Source organism: Amia ocellicauda, chromosome 5 (genome assembly GCF_036373705.1).
Source record: "Amia ocellicauda isolate fAmiCal2 chromosome 5, fAmiCal2.hap1, whole genome shotgun sequence".
Taxonomy (NCBI): domain Eukaryota; kingdom Metazoa; phylum Chordata; class Actinopteri; order Amiiformes; family Amiidae; genus Amia; species Amia ocellicauda.
This window is the reverse complement of record NC_089854.1, coordinates 51,359,367-51,383,824: the sequence shown is the minus strand read 5'-3', so window position 1 is coordinate 51,383,824 and position 24,458 is coordinate 51,359,367. Positions and strand designations below refer to the sequence as shown.

Here is a 24,458-nt window from a genome sequence, read left to right as displayed (position 1 = left end):
GAATTATAAATATCCATGAATATTGGCAAGAGAGTCTTGATTAATTAATTATTCATTTTTGCTCAACAGAAAAATGCATTTTCTGTTTTTACTTGAAGTATTTCAACCACCCTATGAATTCCAATTGGGAGGCGAAACATCCACTGTTGCCTACAGCAACCCTTCCTGTGCCAAGACTATAATGTAGCCTCCTATAGCTCCGATACCAGTCTGGAGGGAGATTATATAGTGGTGTGTAAGTAGTGAGGAAGCACACATGATGGATTTTTTTTTTGCCCCCTCTTCCCCATCTCACTAGGGGCATAAAGCATAGTTCCGTTGGAGATGTCAACCTCCAGACATGCAGTGTGCGATTTTAAACCTGAAACTCCATGGTCTCGGCAGTTAAAACTTTCCATCGCTTTCCCCTCCAGACACCCGTTGGTTTGACCTTCACAGCAGGGTGCGAGAGCAAGGGCAACACTTTGTGAACAGCTGGGACACATGCCAGGCCTTTGTGGAGTCAGTGAGGTGGAGGTGAAATCATCTGTCTTGTACAAGTTGGACAGTTTCAGTCTTCTGTTTTGGCAATACACTCAGATGCTATGGTACAGTACATTAGCCACACTCTCACCCTCTCCTCTCCTGAGCTGAAGTAAATGTTCACAATGGTGCAGCTTGGCTTTACAGACCTCTGTGTTGACTAGGCACAGTATATTGTGGAAACACATAAATACATCACTGGCACAGTTTGACAGTACAATAAAGAACAAGATCATACAAGACTCCACACTCTTTTTCTCTCTCACACACACAAACCCTGCACATTTCTACATTTCACATTATCGTACACAGAAGTCTCAATTTAAGACCAGGAAACATCAGGGGTTTAATGGTTGTACAAGTTTTGTTTATTCCATGTGCTTTTACAAGGATATAAATAATGACCAAAATTACAAAATCTTCTGACTGGAAGCCCAAGCATATTTACATGTATTAGTTGCAGTGAGGCCACTATTTCCTTTCCCTCATACATTTTCTTCTTCTCATTTTGGTACCATGTTTCCAGTGCTATTTACTGCGAGTTTTGACTACATACATATATGAACAATGAATTGGCAAAATATTTACATGAGGACTGTATTTGTTCAAGTACTGTAATACTGTATTAAAAGATTACATCTGACTTGAATTACAGTTCAGTCCAACCATAAATTATACAATTCATTTTCAGTTTAAACCCAAGCTAAATTAAGTCATCCTCACATTCATTCATTTTTTTTGGATGACTTTTATTATTAAGCCCAGCTTAGTTTCAGCATATCATATAAAAATAATGTAACATTAAGACAACGTTAGACCATAATTACACAATAATAATTGTAATATAATAAGGTTCCTATATTAAACATTAAAATGTCTCACAATATGAATACTTAAATGGATGGCATGTCAGTTATTAGGTTACCATCTCCCATAATGCATCACTGTGCGTTCTTGCACAGCTAAGGTCTGGCTCAATAAAGTTTTTGTGTGGTATCTATTCACATTATGCATATTGATACTGTAGGCTTGACAAAAAAAACAAAAGAAAAAAAATGGTTAAACGACAGTCTGTATCCAGCGCAGATAAAAATGTCCCGTAGGCTCCTTAAGAAGAAAACTGCAGGTACAAATGTGTCACCGGGTTCTGTTAGTGAAGCTTTTACAGCTCAAAGCCTGGCTGCTCTCTTAAGAAGGTTCAGCAATGTTTCAGAGAAACGGCCTCGTTAAGCCAGACATCAATACTGTATCAGGATGAGTAAAGTCCTGTTTTTTAAAAATTGTTTGTTAGTTGTTGTTTTTGCATTAAATTATACATTTCATTTAATCTGATTTTTAGGCTGCAGTCCTTAATACTTTGTGCAAGATTCTTTACTTTTTTTAGTTGGCTACATTTCTCTGCATCCACAGTTAAAGAACTGATCGTCTGGCACTGTCCTGTATATGAAATTTTATAACTTATCCAGTGTATTCCCGCAAATTCACTGCCACAGCTGGGTTGCTGTACTTGCTGCTTTGAAGACTGCCATCTTCACCAATCCAACATGGACTTCAAGCTTTGGGCAAGCTACACTGGATATTTTAAGCTACAGAGTTTCAAAATGAAAACAAAAAATTTCTTTCAAAAACTTTTCATTGTAAAAGAACGTTCTTTACTTGTTTACTTTTATACACAGTGTTGTTCTGTAGTTTTTTTGTTTTGTTGTAATATAGAACATGATATTAACAGCCCCCCTTTAAATGTTGAGGACACAAAGATTTTGTATTCATTTGTTCATAAGAAAGATTAAAATAAACTTTTTCTGTCTTATTTAATCAAGTAAACAATATGCTGGTAGCAGAAATTTGCTTAAACCACATACAAATAAAAACAGCTTTAAAGTAAGGGACAAATATTAAAATGAAGACTTTTGTAAAAGACGTGTACATGTAACTTTAAAAAAGAGGATTTGCTACATAGTGTACAGCAATCAATGCGTTCAACCAGTTCATCCTACAGTAAGCATTATGGCGGCTGATGAACCCCCCCTCAGTGCTCTTAAACCGTCGCCACAGGTAACCAAACAACATTAGTGAAGGATGTGAAAACACTGTAAAGTATTATCAGCTCTTAGCAGCATTTAGGTTATTTTCATTCAGGCAGTCGGGGAGGGCTTCAGAAATCCCAAAAGGGCTCAGAAAGATAGGAAAAGAGGAAAAAAAAAAAAAAAAAAAAAAAAAAAAGTGTTGCATCAATGTCACAAAAGTAAGAGCAAGTCTAAACTGCATTGATTTAGGCCCTCTTGACAGACTGCCTTTAAGGACATCTCAGGACAGTTTTCATGCGTCAGTGTCACTGCCGCGCTACTGTGGGAGGAATGTCAAGGAAAAAAGACAGCAGCGTCATGCAGTGTTGAGAGTAAACGGTGTAAGGTCACTCAGACAGTGCAGGCTCCCCTTCCACTGGGTCACAGGTCTCCACAGGGGAAGCGCTGTGCTGTGACTGCTCAGAGTGCAAAGGCACACACAGAGAGGAGAGTGGACATTGGGTGTATATTAGAAAATAGTGGTCTCATACTTAGTGTTGATTCCTCTTTTTGCTTCTTGCCCAGGTTCCACAATCCATGGCACGTTAGCGTGAGACTTTTGCTCCATCGACGGCTGGTCAATCTGCTGGGAAAGAATCCAGAAATAAAAACAAAGACAAACAAACAAGAGAAAACAAACACACAAAGAAAAGGAAGGAAAGGAAAAGGAAAACAAACAGGGAGGGGGAAAAAAAAGGCAAAAAATGAGCAAGGTAGGAACAGAGCCGTCTGTAATTGCAACTTGAACGAGACAAAGCGCACACGCACACGCACACACAAATGAAAACCTCGTCCTGGTGATGCCAGGGGACCCTTATTGACAGTGAGACGAGTTTTCTTTGTTTTTTATTCATTTGAAAACCTTCCTCTCCACACTCTTTCGTGTCCCTGATGATCAATAATAGAAAGGAAGAAGTGTATGAGATCTGTCACTGATCCAGAGGTCCTGTCTATACTATCTGTGCTCAGCACCTTTATGTTGTGTGTTTGTCTTCAGGTTTCATGCAACTCCTGGTGGGAATTGTGCAGTTTTCGTTCGCAGCAAAAGGGTGTTCAATTTATCATTGCTGACAGCCTGAAAACACTAATTGTATTACATATCCTGTGAAAAGTGATTTGGTAGATAAGTGGATTAGTGAATTCTTTATTTTCTGCTGAGCACACGGCCAACCTTGCGAAATCCACATTTACTTTCCGATTCATCCGATTGATTACTGTTGAGTGTCTACAATGTGATTTGAAAGAGATTTGTCTAGTATTTAATGGTTAATCATATATACTAGCGGATCTATAGTTTTTTGTTTTGATTGTATTTGCAAATAGACATGTAACTGCAGTGCATTGCTGCAAGGAGCAAAACATACAATATGATTTGATAAGACTGCACTACCTGCTGCATTTTTGATAACATACAAAAAATACATTTGAATGTGCCTAGGGCCAGATCTGTTTTTTGATGTTAGAAAAACAATTTCTCACTCATTTAAAAGCTTAAGACTCTGTTGTGCCCATTACCCATTTTTCATAACATGAAATTATCCTGCCAAAGGATATTGTACTACCTTCACTGCCAACTAGAACTGTATTGAAGAGGCTCAATGACATTAAGTCTGACTGTCCTTGCTGATTATCATACAAAGCTGATTTTACAAACTTTATTAACTTAAGGGATCCTAACAAAAAAGAAAAAAGAGTTTGTCACTGAAGAAGTTACGAATTATGGTAAAAAACGAATTGGTTTCTCTATCAAGCTCGCCACATGTGGAAACATTAATATTTAACATTTAATCCTATTCTGCTAACCTGGTGTGAGTGACAGGCAGAAATTAATACAGCATTTATTGCTGGCAAAATATATCTAATCTTTAAAAGTCAGTGCTCAAAACCAGTGTGTGTCCACCCCCCCACTACCACAAATCCTTTTCATCTCGCACATGTCCAGTGAATGATATTATAAGCTCTTTTCTTTAAACAGACAGGCCTTAATGTAAATAGCATTTCTCTCTGTATATATACAAACACACATATATATCTATGCCTTACGGTGAGCTTAACACAGAAACAAACTCATATTTATATGAACAGAACAGAGAAAAAGAACGAGATCAAAAGCAATGTTATGGGTGAGAACATTAACCGTAAACAAAGAAGATAAAGAAACAGAAAGAAAGAAAGAAAGAAAGAAAGAAAGAAAGAAAGAAAGAAACGAAGGAAGGAAAAAAATGTAAGAAGACCTGAAACTGAACTTTGTGAGGATGGAGTCGTGAAGAAGGAACAGGAGGGTGTGGAGGCCTGTGGGGGGTGTAAATGTGCCCCAGGGACCAGCGGGTAGTGTGGGGCATGACCTGAGTGGAACAAGGGCACAGAGAGTCAGGCCGCCAGAGAACAAGAAAAGCAAAATGCAGAATTACAGCGAAATTAGAGAAACAACACAAGACAAAGCAAAAAGTAAGAAAAATAAAATGTAAAAGAATAATACAAAAAAGTAAGTGAGAAAGGTATGAGGTATGCAGAAGAAAAATGAAGCCATTCAGATGACAAAAAAGGCTGTATTGCGTTTCTGTGTGTCGCATGCTTTACCACAGAACAACTGCAATAAAGCATTTTTCCCATCGGGCAAGTAAATGTGGTACTCCGCTTCCACAGGACTGTTGATATGTTAAAGGAGTAAGGGATAACCCACAGTAATGTTCCCAAAATCTAAACCTATTGTGTGAAATATATGTACATTTTCACTTAATATATCCATTATAGTGGGGTACAAATTTAGAGTGTAATCTGGAAATCATTTTTGCAATCCTCCTGTATTTAACAGGAACTGGAACTGTATTTAACCTATTGTCTTATAGTAAAAATTTAAAGTAAAGGACAGAAACTTTAGAATATTTTCAACAGATTAAGTTTTCCTCTCCCAGTGGTGACGGTATGAGAATAGAAATAGTGATGATGTTATACAGTAAAATAGGGATGTACAAATGTGGAGGATAGGGGATATTCATGTGATATAGGCACAGTAGTCCTCCATTCTTCAATGTTATGAATTAACCTCAGGAAAGTATCTGGTGTGTGAAAGGTTGATTTTTAGATGATGATGACCCCAAACACACAGCCACACAACATAGCTCAATAGCTCATGAGGTGACTTTAACCCCACTTCAATGTTATGCTGTTCCTTCTTGCAAAAGCTGACTTTTTAATCCAAATCTCTGTTGTATTGCAGTAGGAAGTTATGACCCCCCTACATTTGAATATACTTTTAACACTAACATTTTTCTGCCATCTTACTTTTTAATTACAAGTGTGTTATCTTTGCCAATCTGGTAGATATTATTAAAAAGGGAATGGGGGAAATTAAAGGAGTTGAGGAATTATGCTGCTGAGAAAGAGATTCTTAATGCATCCCTTTCCTCACAGGCACAGCTGCAGTGTGAGAGCCCTACTCAATCACTGGGCTGCATTGGTTCACTCCAGACTGCCTTCTTCAGATTTGTGTTATTAATGTAACTTAAAAAAACAACATGAAGGGGTAGTTGATTGCACTTTCCTTCATCTGTTCTAATGGCGATATTCTGAGATCCGAGGGCTGGCACTCACAGGGCGTTTGTGCTCTTGCCAAAGCAGGGCTGCCGAGTGATTTGTCATCCACATACTTTCAGAAGGGGGGTGGTGTACATGCCATTTATTTATTTTATATTTTTCCCAGTCTCTCTCTCTCTCTCTCTCTCTCTCTATATATATATATATATATATATACACACACACACATACATACATACATATATACACATATTGTAGACACAAAACTAAGGTCAATGCTGGGGGCTGGTCAGCAGCTGTAGGGCTGCAGATCACATACAGAACAAAGCACCATAGTAGCTCAGAGAAACCCAAACTTGACTAATTGATGATATATTGATGCTTATTGTTTCAAATGCAACAGGCAACAATTTCTAAGATTGTAGCAAGTTTCAGTGCATCTAAGGACATCAGCCAATTGAAATAAATTAATTAGGCCCTAATATATGGATTTCAAGTCTCACTTTTTGAGGGAGTGTGCAACTGGCATGCTGACTGCAGGAATGTCCACCAGAGCTGTTGCTACCTCAAAACTTGAGACATCTATCACATTGTGTTGTGTGACAAAACTACACATTTTAGAGTGGCCTTTTATTGTCCCCAGCACAAGGTGTACAATGCTCACTAACAGGGATGTAAATAAATTTGTGCACAAAATGCGAGAAAAATAAGCTTTTCGTGTGTATGGATGATTTCTGGGATTATTTCAGCTCATGAAACATGGGACCAAGACTTTACATGTTGCATTAATATTTGTATTCAGTATATATATATATATATAAATCGAGAGAGAGAGGGAGAGTTTCACTTACTATGTTACAGCCATTGTAGTTTATTGACAGATTCCGGCAAGAATGTACTTTGACATTTTCCGATTTGTCAGCTACCTACATCACATCACTGTCATCTCCTATCATTATTGCTCTGGATTAGAAGGTATGTACCTATAATTCAAGTCCAGACTTTTCTTGTCTTTTTAAAGCATCTATTAAAATGTCTGTGGGTGATTTGACTTCAAAAGGCACTTTCCTTGGAGATTTGATTTTTGATTTGTTGCCACAGTGCAGTAGCCATTATATATAATAATACAATGTATAATATAGCAATTTTGTCCTTCCTTAGTCCTTATTTTAGGCAATGTGAATGGATTACAATTTACTAGATGACAAAACTTTGAAAAGTATTAAATAACAGAACAATCACAAATCCAAACAGAAAAACTGCAGCTTCCAGGGACCACTGACACTCTGCTGCATGTGGGAAAGCAGGAGCACAATGATACTACAGCCCAGAGAGGCCTCACTCTTACCCAAGAGGTGGCTCTGTGAGGTAAAAGATCAGGAAACATTCTGCAGGGCAGTCGTCTCCATTCCTGTCCAGCTGTCCTGGTAAATTTCCACTCAGGGTGTATTAAAAGCGATCAGCTCATTCCTTCTATTTGCTGTGTTGTTCTGCCACATACACACATTAAAAGCCACTGTGTCCTGACTGGTGATCATAGCAACTAGCTAATACAAGTGAACAGGTGGACACTCAAATATAGTTCATACTTTCACAGCCACAGAACTTGCCTCCTTTGACTATATATACCGCAGTGAAATGCACCACAGCCAGAAGCTGTCAGTGTCTGTTTCAGGAAAAATGCTGAATATACAGTTCCCCCCTTGTAACTTACAAAATATGTCTTTCAAGACTACTGCTGCTGAGGCTGAAATGCAGTCTTTGTTATGGGCATAGCTCAAGCACTCTGCATTGTTAGTCACCGAAGACTCCCATATCGAGGCTGCTTTCTTGTGCAGGAAGCTGTAATTAGAAATTGCTGTTCTTGCTCTCATAAACCAGTTACAGTGAGGTTGTCATATCCCCTGCAACTTGGTGGAAGAAGCCATTTTTCTCCTCCTACAGAGGGGATCTATTAATATCCAGCATAAAGGAGGCCAGAACAGACAATTTTGTAGCAAACTGAAAAAATGCCATCATTAATCATCCCTCTCTTACAACAAGACTGAGTGCTCCATTTAAGGAGGATACACCCACTTGTAAGGAACAGTAAAACACTTTTTTTCTCTCCCCTTCTTCTTAAGAATGAGACAAAAATGAAAAAGAAATGAAGCATGACTGATGAAGAGAGAGAGAGAGAGGATGATGTGGAAACGGGGGGGGACAACCAAAAAACACAAAATGAAGATGAGACATACTGGATCGAGAAACCCTGATGGAAGTCCTTTTGGGACTTTGGGACCACACTCGAGATAAACGATTGAAAAGGAGAGATTAAAAAATAGTTATGTAACCAGAAAAGGAGGAGCTGATGAAGGGAGGGAAAGGAGAGAGAGAAGACATGTATTTGAACCTGAAAAATCTGACTAAAGACTGCATGTGGTTCTATACTGAACAGACATTTCCTTATTAAAGCCATTAAAGGTTACCTTGCTATTTATTGATAGACCTCAGCAGGTGTTGTAATGAACAAGACAGTCATAAAGGGGTTAAGTCATGTGTTTGATAGAAACGTCCAGACAGACGGTGTATGAGAAGTTCAGCTGCACACTGTAGGACAGATCCATGTTCAAAGAGAAAAATGTAAAGCTCTCTTCTCTTCCCTGAAAAACCAGAAGCTTCACACACTTACCAGCCAATGAAAGGAAGTGAAGCAAAAGAATGAAATAGATACTCTCTTGGTCTGCAACAAACCCTACACTGTCTTCTGTGATCACATGCCCTGCTAACGAGTATATGATCCATATATACGACCTGAGATTGAAAGTGGAATGTAGCAGCTCTGGCAAAAAAAGTATATATATATATATATATATATATATATATATTTTTTTTTTTTTTGAGATCGCAACAAAGGGTGGCAAGCAAGGCCGATGGGGGCTGGAGGCGCAATACTCACCACAGACTTCCGAATATTAACCCGGGGCTTTGGAATGGGTTTGGCAGGCTTGTTCTCGAAACTCTCTGGCAGCGTGGATGAACCGTGGCCACTTTTTCGGGCTTGAAGGGCCAACTGATAGGCCACTTCAAATGCCTGCCCAAGTGTCAAAATAATTTCATAGGCTAAATTCTTCATGGGAGGAAAAAAACAACAAAACAGGAAATACGTCACTTTTTGTTTTTTAATATGCATACCCCTAGATGATTGTAAATCTTACTCCACCTTCCAAAACATTTGATAACCTTAAAGTGTTTATACTGTGTGGGATACCACTGGCTGATACATGTGCATAAGGTGGACAGTTTCACTGACAGTTTGAGGTTTAAAGTTTGCGATTTGTTACATTTTTCCACACTTTTTGTCTGTTTGTGGAAATCTTCTCGTTGCACAGAAATCTTTTCTTTTCACAGAGAAATCAGGGCCGGTGTTATAATGACCAGATGCAGTTTGTAATTACAGTCGCATTTTTTTGATTGCAACTTTTTCATATTGTGAATCAACATAATTTCCCAGAGAAGAACTGGGATTATTCCTAAGCACAAGAACATTTCATGTTCACTGGCTGCCAGAAACAGATCCCTCATGAGTGCAGCTGCTCATTATAGTATATTAAATCTCCTCCTGTGCACCCATCATTTTAATCATAAAGACCAAAACATATTTAGCGTAAGACAAAAAAAATAATCAATTCCCTCTTTAAAAACGAACCAAACATAATTTTAGGAAAAATCCTGTATTGCAATACTGACTTCATGGCAAAATCTGTTGAGTAGGTTTTCTTTGTTTTATTTTGTTTGAGGAAATCCTGATATCATAGGCGGTGTATTCAATGGACTGTAGTGAAACCCATTGAGTATACAATCAGTCTGTAAGGAACTACATTCCATGAAGTAATTTGTGGTGTAGTGTGCTTGTGAGATCTCAGAAATCATATTTGTGTAGTATTTAAAAATGATCTATTATCTAAAACAAATATCGTAAAAGCTGTATTTCATTTCTTTATTAAATATAAATTAGCTAGCAGATCTGAAAAAGCACCTGCAGTACTCACACCATTATATGTACCATAACTAAAGCATACAAAAATAAACAGTTTAGATTGGGCAACATAACTTTCATTTATAATTATTTTTTTAATCGGTTCTGTGATATTGTGATAGTAACTGCCCTCTACTAATGAGTGTATGCTACTAAAAGTGATGAGAGGCATACTCACTACATCAAACGCAGTGAATACATGGCAGTAGTGGTGGCTGGACTTCAAGTCCTTCGTGATGTATGCGAATGTGGAGAGATCTTCAGGATCCTGAGCTGCACAGGAGATGTTGCGGATTTCATGTTCAGCAATTATATTCTGCCAAACACAAATATTAGACAGAGATTTAGAGCAGGGGAATGGCACTGTTTCACCAGAAGAATCCATAGGGTTGAACTGGATGTATGGGCACTTCATCTAAGCAGAAAATCCTTATTTGTAAACCTTACTCCACATTTGTGCACTAAACTGTTCTGATACATTTGTGATCAATTGTAAAATATCATACGCAGTGTAATTGTGGTTCCCGACATATTATTTTTTGGTGTCCGTAATTTTCCTTGCTGGTGTTTCAGAAATATGGGCATAGCAGGGAAATGAAGTATCGCACTTATTGAAAACCCCCCACTGAACAATCGAAGTGTACTACATATTTTTTGCCCTGACGAAACTTGCCTTATTCGAAGCATCAATGAACTTTACTCCTTTGTACGAAACTGAAAGAACTATGGTAGGAACTTTCTTCATTTGTTCCGTAGACTTCTTGGAAAACAGAACAGAAAAAATTAGATCAGAAAACTACGAACTAAAACATTTTCAGGCGTGATTTAATTATCAACACAGTTGCACAACAAATCCTGTCAGCATATTGTGGCATCCATGGTTACATTAGTGTGTTAAAAAAATTATAATAATAGATTCAAAAATATCTCAAACTATTGTCATGATTGCAATCACACATATATTTGTAATATAAAAAGTTATCCACAAAGAAATCTGTTCCACTGAGTCATACGTCACATAATTCTCCTGTAAGATAGCACTTTACAGTGTTTTATCATACTACTTGCCTTGCGTTACTAGTACTCGTATTGTTATTTTGATTTCCCCTTTGCTCCCTTTCCCTTGACACTTGACTGTGACCTAACATCTTGTCTGCACTCAGCTTTTACAGTCCAGGATGTAAGACCTCATATATTGTATATTGTGTAAACTGGAATTTGTAAAATGCATTATGGTTTGAATTGCACTGTAACATGTAAATTGGAATATGTGTCTGCTAATAAATAAATAAATACATAATAATAATAATAATAATAATAATTTCCATGATCAGATGATATTTGACAGATTATATTACAGGATTGTCTGTGTTAATATGTTGATGTTTGTATTCACAGAGAAGTAATAATATATGATTGAGTTTTAATAAATCTCTAGCTATGGCACTGAATGTATTCCCAGAACTATTTAAGGACTTATTTGTCCCCCCCTTATTAAGACAGTTTTGTTTGCCTCAGCATGTTTTATTCTGCTAGATACCTGTCAGACACTTCACCAAGTTTCAAATGGTGGAAAGAAATCTGACAAAGGCAGCAGAATTTCTGACATGGACCGAAACATTGGAGAAATGTAATGCATATTTCACTTGTACACAAAGAATGGGGAATGCGGCACTTTTCACAGATGCATAATATATTCAGACATTCAGCCTTCCAGCATGATGCTGACTAAACAAACAGAAGAAAGCAGAATACATAATAGCGTGATGGAAATATATCTTTGACATGTCATATTTCACAGGCTCAAATGCATTTTTGTAATGGTTTATATTTGTTTCAATGTGAAGTGCATTAGAAAATAATTAAATGATTAAACTTATAATACTCATTATATTGTAATTACTACTAGTAATGATAATAAGAATAAGTAACAATAGACACGACTAGTCAGAAGAGATCATTAAATGTCATATTTCTCTCAGATTTATCCAGGCTATATCTATATTAGATAGATACACACAAACACACACACACACACACACAAACACAACACTGAGTTGTGTGGGTGGCTTTTATAATATTCCTTTGGTTGTGCCCTTCGTGTCCCGGAGATTTCTGAATATGCTGTTTAAGGCATCACATATTCTCTGTGAAAGGTTTCTGACACAGAATTAATATAGAAGGTTTCTTTAAGGACAAGTCCATTACAGACTTTCCCCTCCCACCAATCTCATATTTGAATAGTCTGCCTCTGTACTGGCAACAGGTCACTTAGAAAGAAGGGAATTTTTGATTACCCTCCATTAGATGCTAAAACGCGGTGACCCAGTACGTATGTCCTTGTTGCGAACACGCAGAGATGTTCTATTAAAAACAACAGGGATTTTGGAAATGTGAATCTTACCCTCATTTTTGCGCAGGCATCCTGTGTGGACTCTGTTCCTCTCAATTCTTTGACCAACATTGACCCTAAGTACTGAACATGAAAAGAAAACAAAAGGCCAGATTTTAATGTGTTTTTAATAGTACTTCAGTACTGTTCTTACTTCAGTACTTTTCTTCTTGGTAATGATCACAAACAAATGACAGCACCGCAGTATACAGACAAATTAAAAATCCTAAATATGACCAAATCAACGTAGATTTGACAGTAAAAAAAAAAAAAAAAGTACTCAGTAGTGTTGTCAGTTCAACAAGCAATGGTGTTACACACTACACAATGTTGTGACCCAATTAACCATGATGACCCAACCAGGACTCTGTATAAAAAATACATAACATTCATATTTATCAAACTCATCTCAGTTAACGATGCTAGGATATCATAATATCAGAAATGACAGAGCAATGTACGGGAACTACAACACTCTACATATACTGTTAGAGGTACAAACTGAAAAAACAATTAAAAAAAACAATCCTCAGCTCCTGCCATGGGGCAAGACCATCTCAAGACACCTAGCTGAAAACCTTATGGACACAGCCTTGCAGGGGACCACACAGATGGTTTTGGTTTCGAATCCTCGCCCACTTACCCTTCCTACCACGACACTGTATAGTGCAGCAGTTGTCAGTAAATTAAAAGCACACTGTTTTCCAATTAGATTCACCACAAACCCCCCTTCCTTTACATGTGAGATTCTATACTTATCTGCACTCTTCATCTGTACAACCAATCTGCTTCACACAGCTATCCAGTTAAATTATTCAAGCTTCACACTGGAGAGCCGAGAACACAGATTTTGAATTGATTTTCTTCCCCCTTCCCCCTTTGATCTGCAGAGGATCTTAACATATCAACTGTAAAAATGTACATTGTGATGCCGTCCCATCCCTGGCAAAATCACAATAAAGCAGAACAAATATAAAGGGACTAAAGAGGAGTATTTAAATAAAGGCCATTAGCACACTGAAATCACTTTTTTTTTATGTGCAGTACAGTACTTATGTCTGCTGTGCTTTGACTTGGCTTTGGCTCTGGTGGTCTCACTGGTGGTCTCATCTCACTGGTCACTGGACATTGTCACTGAAGAGCATGCGGTACTTACGTATGCTTCATAATCGCAAGACTGGAAAATGAGCTTCTCGGGGTGGTGCTGCCAGTACTGGACTGGGGTGGATGACGTTGCTTCATTGGGAGGTCTCAATGTGATTGGCTCACACCACTCTCCTTGCTGAAATCAGAGGTATTGCACTTGTGAGTTCACAAACAAGGTGATCGATTACAGTACACTGATTTATTTCTCAGGAAGAAAACTGTAAAGGATATGGTCAGGATTTGCAATCGTTTTGCCTTTTGTAACTCAGAAACCCTCTTACCCCCTTAACAGCAGGGACCAGGAGGAAACTGAATAGAAAGTCCACACAGCACAGGATGGGAGGGCAGACAGCATTGTCTGATATTAATACACAAGCTAATGGTAATGGACAGCAGGTGCTTTTTAATGTTGCAAGTGTTGCTCTATTAAATACATTTAATGCACCGGATTCCAATTACTGACTGCAGCAGAGCTCGAGAAGGAAGAGAGAAAAAACTGAGAGCGGTGATGTAAAGAATAATTATTACAAGTTATTGTACAGCTTGGCTCATGCAGGCCAGACTCTGAATCCATCTCAGTCTATATATATATATTCAAACATATTGAAATACATGTGTATTGCTGCAGACTTACAATGTCTTAAATCTTTCCTGTGTGCACTCCTTCGGAAAAAGACAAATCACTATATCCCAAATGTCAAAGCTGTTCCTCTTACATTTCATTGAATAGCTGTAGTTTTACTGAAGCATAGACAATGGGTTTAACTTGTTTTCCAGGGAATGACTAATTTCATCGAGTAAAGATGTATAACTACTAAAGTGTATAAAACATCTCACTCTGGGATGAACAAGAAAAAGAAAAAACGTCATAAATATTTACAACGGAAATATCTGTGCTTTCACACTAAATGACAAGGGAAATAAATTAATAAATAAATACATACATACATAAAGTAGTAAGAGAACGGGATACTGACCATACTGACTTGGGCCATCTGTCTCTCCAGCTTCGACCTTGGAACATCATCAAAGTAGTTTTCATTCCGTCGTCTTCTCGCATCCGCCTGCATGATAATATGAGGGATGTCCAGTGAACCACCGGTAGTATACGTGCTTTGGCTGAGAGACGGTGAGAGCTGGGGAGGAGTGTGGTTTCCACTTGGTTCCTACAGAGAGGAATGAGTGAAGAAACGTCTCAATGTCACCCCTCGATCAAAGCAGGATCCAAATGGCTTCACAGTCCGAGCACAACCCAGTTTAACACCGAGAACGTGCTTGTCGAAACCAATTGGTGACATGACTGCAGGAGAACACGAGTGCTCTGTTTTAAGTCGGCAAAATGTTCTGAACTCTGCCAGGCATCTGTGTCATTATTGACGAAAAGATAACCTAAAATCAAATCAATGTGGGATCGCAAAGGGTCTCCGTAGGGGTAGAGTTTAAAAACATGTAATTGCTCTATTTTAGTGGTTGGGAAAACATTGGAGATGGCTTTCCACACAAACAAAAACCTGTATTAATTTCTTGGCAAGTGTTGAATCAACAACACATTTGCTTTTGCATCCTGTAGATACAAATCCCATTATGTCCTGAGCCGTGGCCCTAGTGGCTTAATGTAAAAATCAATCACCGCCAGCATCGGAAAAGCTCTACCGTTTCACATTACACTAATTTGTAATTCCATTCCAATGTCATTCCATCCAGGAATCTGAATAAATATGGGTGTCTACAACAGCAACAGCCAGGAGCAACACTTAGACCACAAAAACACTTCCCCTTGGGAACAAGTGTCCTGTATTCCCCAGTAGGGAGAGGACCACTTCTTACCAGCATTACATTAACACATTTTACAGCTCTAATACAGGTCATCTGCTCAAAACTGGGAAAATGAAGAAATGCATACGATTCGGTTAAAACAAAGGTATGCATTGCGATCTCTCCGAACAAGCAGAGATGGATCTGATTAATATATTAGGCCTATATATATATATATATATATATATAAACAATCCCCTCTTGCCATACCTAGCTTCTCTGACATACTGGGGGCCTACAACTCCACGATGAAGGAACCATCTGTAATTAAAAGGATTGCTGCTTCTAAAGAGTCAGACTACCTTCTGTGCATGTCAATTATACTGAAAACGGTAAAGGAATACTTACAAAAAACAACAACATTGAATTAATGAGTCTAATGCATTATACGCATCAAACAGAAAGGGAAATAGAACTGGATCTGATGTTTCTCTTTTCATTTTTCCCCATCTGTGTTTCTGCACATTTTGCTGCAGTCCCCAATACGCCATCCCTCCCCCTATGCTGGCTATGAAATCCTCTTCCCTGAATACAAATACCACACAGAGGCCCCGAGGTCTTCCTTAAGATCCTGTATTACTGCGCCGAGCCAAGGCATACCAGCAGTCGATTCTGAGCACACCTGCTATCAGACACTCTGCTGCAGCGCCTGTGGCTGTTTTTCTTGTTTCTATAGTTTCAAGTCTTTAGAGTTGTATATATACCAATGTGATTCGGAGGTATATTTATCTGAATAATTATGGTTGAGGTAAAATGCACCTATTTATCATATCTAGTCAGAGGGGGGTATGTTGAGCTTTGAGTCAGCCTAGAGAAAACATAAACCTTATTGGTAAATATTGCAGCCAACTGAACCAGGGGAAGGTGTGTAAACTGCCACTATGAGATCAATGCCATCAATCAATCTTTAACGTTTTCACTACGATTTGTCAGACTTTTGAAGTTCCTATTTCTTGAGTGTACATTTAGACTCAGTGACATTTTAATAAGTTTAATTATTTAAGGTGATATCAAAGTTCCAGAGGAAAATAAAAATAAACCCATTAACTAGAATCCAAGAGGATTGTGTTGTTTGTTGGACATTGATCTTGCCATTGAAAGCGTGATTGATCACAAGAGCAGTGGGCAATTTGCATCAAGATTTAAGCCAATTAAAATGACAAAATGGTGGGAAATGATCAGAGGCAGTTCTCTGAAATCTACAAATAGAATAATAATATTAAAATAACATGATTAAACAGCTTTCAGTTCTCTTCAGTATTTGTTAATGACATCTTTTCAATTAGGACATCTGTGAATGTTAAAATTCCCAGTGAAATCTTAAATACCAAAGAAATCAGAATGAAGATACATATTAAACAAATGTATGAAACCTCTGTTTCACACACAGCAGGGAATATTAATATGAAACCTTGAGCAGTCTAGTTTGGAAACTGTATACTAAATGCATTGTGAACTGGTGTCAGAGTGGGTTGTGAAAATGTGTCTGCTGTTGAGGGCTTCCAACAGTCTTACTCAAGTAAAAGACCTTGCTCGCTCGCTCACTCACTCTCACTCTGTGCAAGCGCATTATTAAAACTATACATCACAAGGGTTGTTTTATTTTAGGATTTTCAGTAACTATATATAGTTGATTGAGGTGGTTTAACAAAGCAGATTTATGAACACACATCCCCTTTCCTTTGTTTTTATTTCTATTTTTCAAGAAGAGGACAACAAAACGATCAGAGACTGCATAGACGTTAAATCCTTAGTAAAATCCTTCTCAATCTGGTTTAATAAAAATTACAGTTTGGTAGAAAGCTCTTGATTAAATCGGACTTGATAAATCTCAAAGAGTTCGCACTCTCTGTTGCTGGATGGGCTACGAAGGTTGTTTTCAGAATTGACTGATACTGACTTAATTTTTTCAACTTTTCAATATAAAATATATGTGTACTACAAATAATGAACAGATTCCATACATTTCCCCATGGTTTTGGAATCTTGTATTCATTCAGACAAAGCTCAACTTTAGCCTGAACTCATCACAATATTATTCTAAAATAACCTAAATACAATATAAGAATCAACTACCTTTCTCTATATCGTCATGAACCTATCTTTAAACTGAGTCTGAACCATCAACCTAAAGCTGTATACTTACTTAGCTTAAGGGCTAGAATTGAAACAGTATAAAGGCATCATGTTAGGAGTTAATGTCACATTAATTTCCCAGCTGGTTCTCCACAGCTGTGGCCACAAACACAATTGACTAACACGCAAACAAACAGTCCCTGCAATATTGCAAAAGCCATTGTAACAACTAACAACTATGAAATGCAAAACATCTGGATTTAAAAGCCAATTTTACTGCTGAAACATCTGTACTTGAGATGCACTGATCTATAGCTATAGATGTAGATCACTGTAATGTGCAGACTTGCCATACAGTGGGAGAATACTGTTTATAGCCATAGCAGATATAAGCCGGAGAAGGATCTACAGGAAATGTGTTCCGATTTCCCAGATATGGGCTGAAGCGAGCTTTGGCTGCTTTAGCTTTAAGCAGCTGATTACAGCTCCTGCTGAGACAGGAATGGAAGGAATTTGTAGAAAGTGTAATTATCACTGCCAATGTACTCTAGCCAGCTGGGGGGATTTCTATTAATTTAGCAATCTCCTAGTTACAATACATTATCAGACATTCACTGCAATCTAAATCTGGGGTTTACATCAGAGAGTGTAAATACATAAGAGCTGATGAGATGCATTCTCTCGCTTTCTTTTTTTTCGGAGACAGAATATGAAACGCATACAAATTAAATTACAAAAAGTACTATGCTGTCTTTTAGATAGGATTACACAGATGTACACGTAACACGGTGGTCAAGTATTTCTGAGTATGGCCAAGTGTCTATAAAATGTGTTGTTATAATTTATAATGATTCAGCCAACAAGCATAATGATGCCACTTCTAGTCCAGGAATAGCATTATGGGAATTATAGGAATTATGGGACATTAACTGAAAACCATGAATGGGTTGCAAAATGTAGTGCATTAGGATCCCATGCATCTAAGCATGTGTTGCATAGTTTTAAAGATATATCTTATTCAGTGAAATTATAAATATATATAAATTCACATGACTTATTTGACATTGACTCTTTAATAAAGTTATTGTATTGCAGGCTTCAGAAAATGGACTTACTCTTAAAGTGATGGATCTCGGGGGTTTCTGGGGTGGGTCTTCGTGTAGCCGGTCTCCCAAAGATGCCAAAATGCGTTTCCTGTGTCCCAGAAAGCTAATCTTCAGCACCTGCAAATATTAACGGAATGAAAAGACAGCTTTAAAAATCTGCCCCACATATTCTGATGGCAAAACCCTCCACCTTCTACACCCACATATTAGAAGACAAGCAAAGGTCATATTCTGCTACATTAACACTGAATACAGAAAGTAGATTGAGCATACAGAGAAATAAACATGAACACAATTACACATAAATAGACAGTTTGAAGGACATGGACCTGAAGTGCATCTGGCCTCTAAAACAGACTACAGCTGGTGTGAAGTTACAGGCAACTGGTTCAGCCCTCCTCTACTTTATTTCCAGCAGTGTGGTGCTGTATAGGAATGCCTGTGTGCTTTTATACCTACTTCCCTGGCCCCCTCCAATGCTGAGCTGTTTGCATTTTTGCCTGCTGTGCATCACACTTATCCGGTTCTGCAATAATGTTCATTTGACAATTAACATAATCCCCCGTTTTTTTTTTTTTTGTAATTCTCCTTCTCACACAAACGTTCAGACAAGCCACATCACTTCTCCATGTTGAAGCACAGAAGGACATCAGGCTGCTGGGAGGCTTGCAGAGATTTTGGTATAGACAGCATCCCCGAAGAACATCAAATGCAACCCACAGACGGCTTCAGCCTGGTGTCTAATAAGCTCTAATACCAATGACAATACACCACGTTGGCATGTCACACTCCTCTGCTTGATCACAGCCTAAGACTCTTTGGCAAAGACAGTGCTTTCCCACCTCCCCATATTAAGTCACTTACTGTCACTAATATAATCCCACCTGGGGCGTGCACTAGTTGATCGACATTTTATTGCCAGCGAAAACAGGGGGAACTGCCTGCATGCTCTCAAGAAAACTGTGAACCCAATCAAAAAGTTGGGAGGCACATCCATTGCCTATCTAACCAATTTAAATGAGCCACAGAGGACTCAAGCAGCTATTCAGACTGAACCACACATCTTCATTTACCAGGCTTGGGGGACCTTTATTGTGTGCACTGGAGGGAAGAAACATAATACAGACTTGTGCTCAACTTTTATTGAGCACAGGCTCGAACCAAGCAATTAAATATGTTAATCTTGAGGATAAGAGATTTTATCTACTTTATGAATGAAAGAGATAACATACAATTCATATCACACTGTTCTGTTCATGTACTATTTCCCACAGAGTCTTGGAAACAACACATCTAAACCAAGGAGGGAAATAAATCCTGTCCAGTTTGTTAAGCAGCTTGGATCCATCTTCATCTTGTCAGTAAACATGTCTTTAATCTCGATGGATTACGGTGGTTAATGACAAAGAGAGGAAATATGCACTAAATCTGCCTTTTATACTTAGATCAAATGAATGGACCAAAAATAAAAAGTGTATTAAAAAATTAGACCCACTATTTTCATTTATTGATCAAATATAAATAATAGCCACACCAATCCCTGCAGTTCTCTCAGGCTGGGTTGAATTGCACACTATCCTGAAATGCCAATGCAGTATGTCATGCGTCACACAAAAAATTAACACTTCTGAGATTGAATCTACCTTTCCTGTCGAAGCAGCAGTGTTGCAGCGCACTGACTTTCCAGCTTGGAAAAGATGAAAAGACAAGCTTTGTGGAGGTTACATAAACCGAACACCAGCTTCTCTCTGCATACAGAGATTTATTTTCGATATAAACCAGAACAGCAATATACCCTTTCAGCCACAGTTGTAAATGGGTTTCTACTGTAATGCAACACGCCATGGCAGTTGCATTGTGGTTTAGTTAAGGAGGGGGGTGTCAATATAATTAAACACAAGTAACAAAAACACAGTATTAGACTGCTGTTGATAAAATATAAGTAGCGACTTGCATAAAATGCTGATTGAGAAACATGTTCACCCTCAGGGATCTTTATATTATTTTAGAAATGTAGGTTAGGGAAACATTCTTACTTTAATACATTTGCACATTTTCATAAGATAGCCGGTACCAGCCAATGCTTTTTAAGGACACTGAAATCCAAACCGAACATCAAGGTACACCCAGGGCATTAGGTCTGTCGGTCATGTTATCTGCCCTCACATTTCAACAAAGGATGGAGCTACATTCTCCCCATGTCCTGGATTTGTCAGCAAACAAAAAAGAAATTGAAAATCTAGATATAGAGAATGAACACTTACACACAATGAGGGAGTGACAGCAAGGGCTATGAACCAGCACTGTCTGGCATTACTAACACCAGCAGTAAAAAAAACAGATCAGGGGCAGAGGACATCAGGGTCCCTGGTGAAATTGCTACTCAAATCAAAACCAGAGATAAGATTAGAATATAATATAATAGCAACCCCCCCTAAAAAACACACACAAAAACAGGGAGATTTATATCAGAGTCCCTTACAGAGCAATCTACTCCATCTTTTGCTTCCCTGTGAGTTGAATTATTCGCAGGGGACTGGCTCTGTACACAGTAAGCTCGCGCTGGGACACAGGGCAATTTCCATCTTCATGCCATTGAAGTACTAATCATTTTCCTCATCTCGGAGGCCTGCTTGCCAATTACACGAAGGCATCTGTTAATTTGAAAAACAGATTAAGCTAATACGCAATCCTGTGTACGCAAAAAAATGCTCTGGGTGCACCAGCGAGAGACGACAGTTTTATTCTTCAGAGCATGCAATGGAGAACCTCCAAGGAGACGGCCAGAAGGTTCGAATTGTTTTCAACTATCCAATCAAATGCCAGATAACTCACATGTGATCTAATGTAACCAATACCAGGCTTACATCAATGAGATCACAATGAGATGACCTAGATTAAATACCTTATGCAAATTCAGTGAAACTTCAGGATAAGTCAAGACATGCCCCAAATATGTCACTGAACTCGACAAAAAAAAAAAAAAAAAAAAAAAAATTATATATATATATACACACACACACACGGAAAAAATGCAAACAGCTGAGGGAAAAAAGCCCTACATTTGCATCTCATATGGTGTGTATGATGGAGCTTATTCCCAGGAAGACAAGGAAGTGATTCGGAACGGGGCAACAGAGAATGAACTGAAAGTAACTGGTTCCCTGTTTGAAGAAGGAAATGGGGTTATTGTACTTAATGGTAACCGAGTGAAAATGGGAGCCATTCCTAAATGACCCTGAGTAACAACGACATTGTCGTCATTGGCTGAAGAGGTTGAGATTAACTGGCAGAAACCACAGGTTAAGTCTCATATATATATACACACACACACACACACACGTATACATATATATATATATTTAAGACTGTTTGGTAAGATTGTGCGGTCAGGTGAATGTGATATATATGCTATTACATACTTCTGCCCCAATTAGAGTTTGTTTTAGTGGTTACATTAACATAACAAATAGAGGGGGAAAAAGGCAATTCTGAATGTGCTAAAATGTTATTACTTCACCCTCATTAGAATAATGTCCTTAAGCAGCCAGGTCTTCTGTAAGCAAGAACAACTGTTTCCACTCACTGACTCTCCCCTCCAGCACTTGACTACCGTCAGAGCTGTGCCTGAGCTCTTATCATCCCTGTGATTTGTGATTGAGAGTTGGGAATGAGCCGTGAGCGCTGTCCCTTTGGCCCACTATTTTCATTCACAATACCCTCCAGACAGGTGGCCAGACTGTCACAGGGAAGTTTTTTTTTGGATCAGACATCTGACTTAATTAGCGCAAGCCTTGGGACCAAATTCAATATCTTGCTTTTTAGATTTTGTAATTTTATAACTATTGCATCAACTATTTGACATCAAATGGTACATCGACAGGGGGCAGAGTGGGTGGAGAAGGGTTCTTATCAAGACCAACGTCGTAGCAAGAAAAGATGAGTACGTCATCTGAAAAAGCTTCAGCTGAATACAGCCAAATGCCAAAATTGAACTGTAGCCAGGGTCGTGTGTATGTGCCATGGTTGTTTTTGTGAATCAGATGCAATAAGGATTTCATGTTTTATTAATTTAATCAGGAAATCCAATCCCCAATGACAAAACAAAACCTCTATAAACAGCAATAAGTGTTGATTTTGTTCTGATACTTTCTCAGATGCAATCACCATGTTTATAAAAATTTGTGTAAAATGCAAGCTGAAGCACTCCCGCCCCCCTGCCCCCCTGCCCCCAGCAGGACTGCTTATATGACAACATTATATCAGAAAAAGCTTGTTTTTTGGTACTGAAAGTGAAATTATAACAAATGCAAGGTGATGGAAGAAACTCACTAACAATCCTATTGCCTTCTGTTGAAGAACAGACACATTTTCTGTAAAGATGTTAGAGAGTGGAAAATGACTCACAATATATCTGGAGGTGCTGCTGTTCTTTCCTATTGCCCTGTTCCTGCTAATTTACAGCTACACTGCTGCTATAATAACTGATAATTAGACAAGGGCATTTTCAGCCAAGATTGGACTGACCATTTTGTTCCTGGGATTTCTGTGGTGATAATTTCTACTTGTCAATCCTTTAACATCCATTTTGATCTTATCAACAGTGTGAAAGGAAAATAAAAAAAGAAAGAAAGAATGGAAGAAAAATAAAAAGGTTCTCTGGCAAGCAGATTTTCCTGCAGCCAAAATTCCCACCTCCAAAAGGCTTGTTCAGTAACTGCCTTGATATCAGCCAAGTGCATTCCTCCATTGCTTGTCTCTCTCTCTCTCTCTCATTTCTTTCCCTCTCCACATCACTCAAAGGGAATCGACTGATGTAGTGTTATCTGCTCACAATGGAGATGCGTTATTCAGAAGCAGAGTGAGATGAGGGAAAAAAGAAAGCTATCTATAATAATAATCTGAGGATAAATTACTGCTTTCATAGCAGCTCAAAACACGCTAAGAAGCAGCTAAACACCTAACCAAAAGATCCTTTAATTATATATGTGCAATCTTGCCACTTTTCATTTCTCAAAATGTATATTACATTTTTTTGCAGACAGGATTGATTTCCAGCCCACTGTCATTGGCACTTGGCAGACAGTCTGTAAGTATGCTCACTGTCAACGTCTCCCTTTAGGAGCTCTTGCTACACCTCTGGCAAAATTGCAGGTCACTGCGGAGATGACTAAATAACAATGTAGGTCATGTTGCAGTTTTCCTCAGCTTGTCTGTTTAATCAACACACAACAGGTCTGGTCTAAAAGCCAGACCTGCAAAAACAGGAAATCATTTATTGAAGATATAGGATTAAACAGGACACGAAGAAGCTAAGATTACGGAGGCTTGGCTCACCCTTTAGAAAATAATTGGTAAGCTCATCTATATAAAGTTTCTGAGTGTTGCATTTATGCGGCCGACACAATGTACAGATTCAATATGCAAGCCGATCAGGGTGAATGTGGGATTTGTACACTGCATCCAGCATAAACGACATCACAGTGTTCTGCATCAGCACTAAAGACACCGGAATCTGTTGTGAAGCAGATTTGCAGGTTTGATCAATGTTTTTTTTTTTTTTGCTTTTTTTTAAATATTATTTTATACAAATGAAGCTTGTCATGGTTTATTCAAGGGGGCCCAAAAACATTAAAATCAAAGTTCTACATTTCCTAATTGAACGTTCATTCCACTAACCATGAAACATGCTTTATGCTTCCAGACGTTTGAGAACCTACCTTCAGTGCTACATTACTGCTATAGTGTCCAGTTGTTTTTAAGCAGGATTACCTTGTGAG

General features: G+C 38.3%; 1 protein-coding gene across 9 annotated transcripts in view; it reads right to left on the bottom strand.

Annotated features, from left to right (window-relative positions):
• Positions 1-867: 867 nt before the first annotated feature.
• anks1b (ankyrin repeat and sterile alpha motif domain containing 1B) overlaps positions 868-24,458 on the bottom strand; it is a 300,917-nt gene continuing 277,326 nt past the window's right edge. For 3 of the 9 annotated variants that reach the window (XM_066705625.1, XM_066705626.1, XM_066705632.1), the window contains 10 exons: positions 18,688-18,795; positions 14,659-14,847; positions 13,692-13,817; positions 12,548-12,619; positions 10,817-10,903; positions 10,322-10,459; positions 9,064-9,234; positions 4,823-4,933; positions 3,080-3,171; positions 868-2,868 (listed from right to left, as the gene is read on the bottom strand). In XM_066705625.1, coding sequence (XP_066561722.1) covers positions 2,760-2,868; positions 3,080-3,171; positions 4,823-4,933; positions 9,064-9,234; positions 10,322-10,459; positions 10,817-10,903; positions 12,548-12,619; positions 13,692-13,817; positions 14,659-14,847; positions 18,688-18,795 — 1,203 coding nt within the window. In that variant the 3' untranslated portion in view covers positions 868-2,759. Of the gene's footprint in view, positions 2,869-3,079; positions 3,175-4,822; positions 4,934-9,063; positions 9,235-10,321; positions 10,460-10,816; positions 10,904-12,547; positions 12,620-13,691; positions 13,818-14,658; positions 14,848-18,687; positions 18,796-24,458 lie in introns of all 9 variants that reach the window. The other 6 variants (XM_066705629.1, XM_066705627.1, XM_066705628.1 and 3 more) reach the window with 6 other exon arrangements.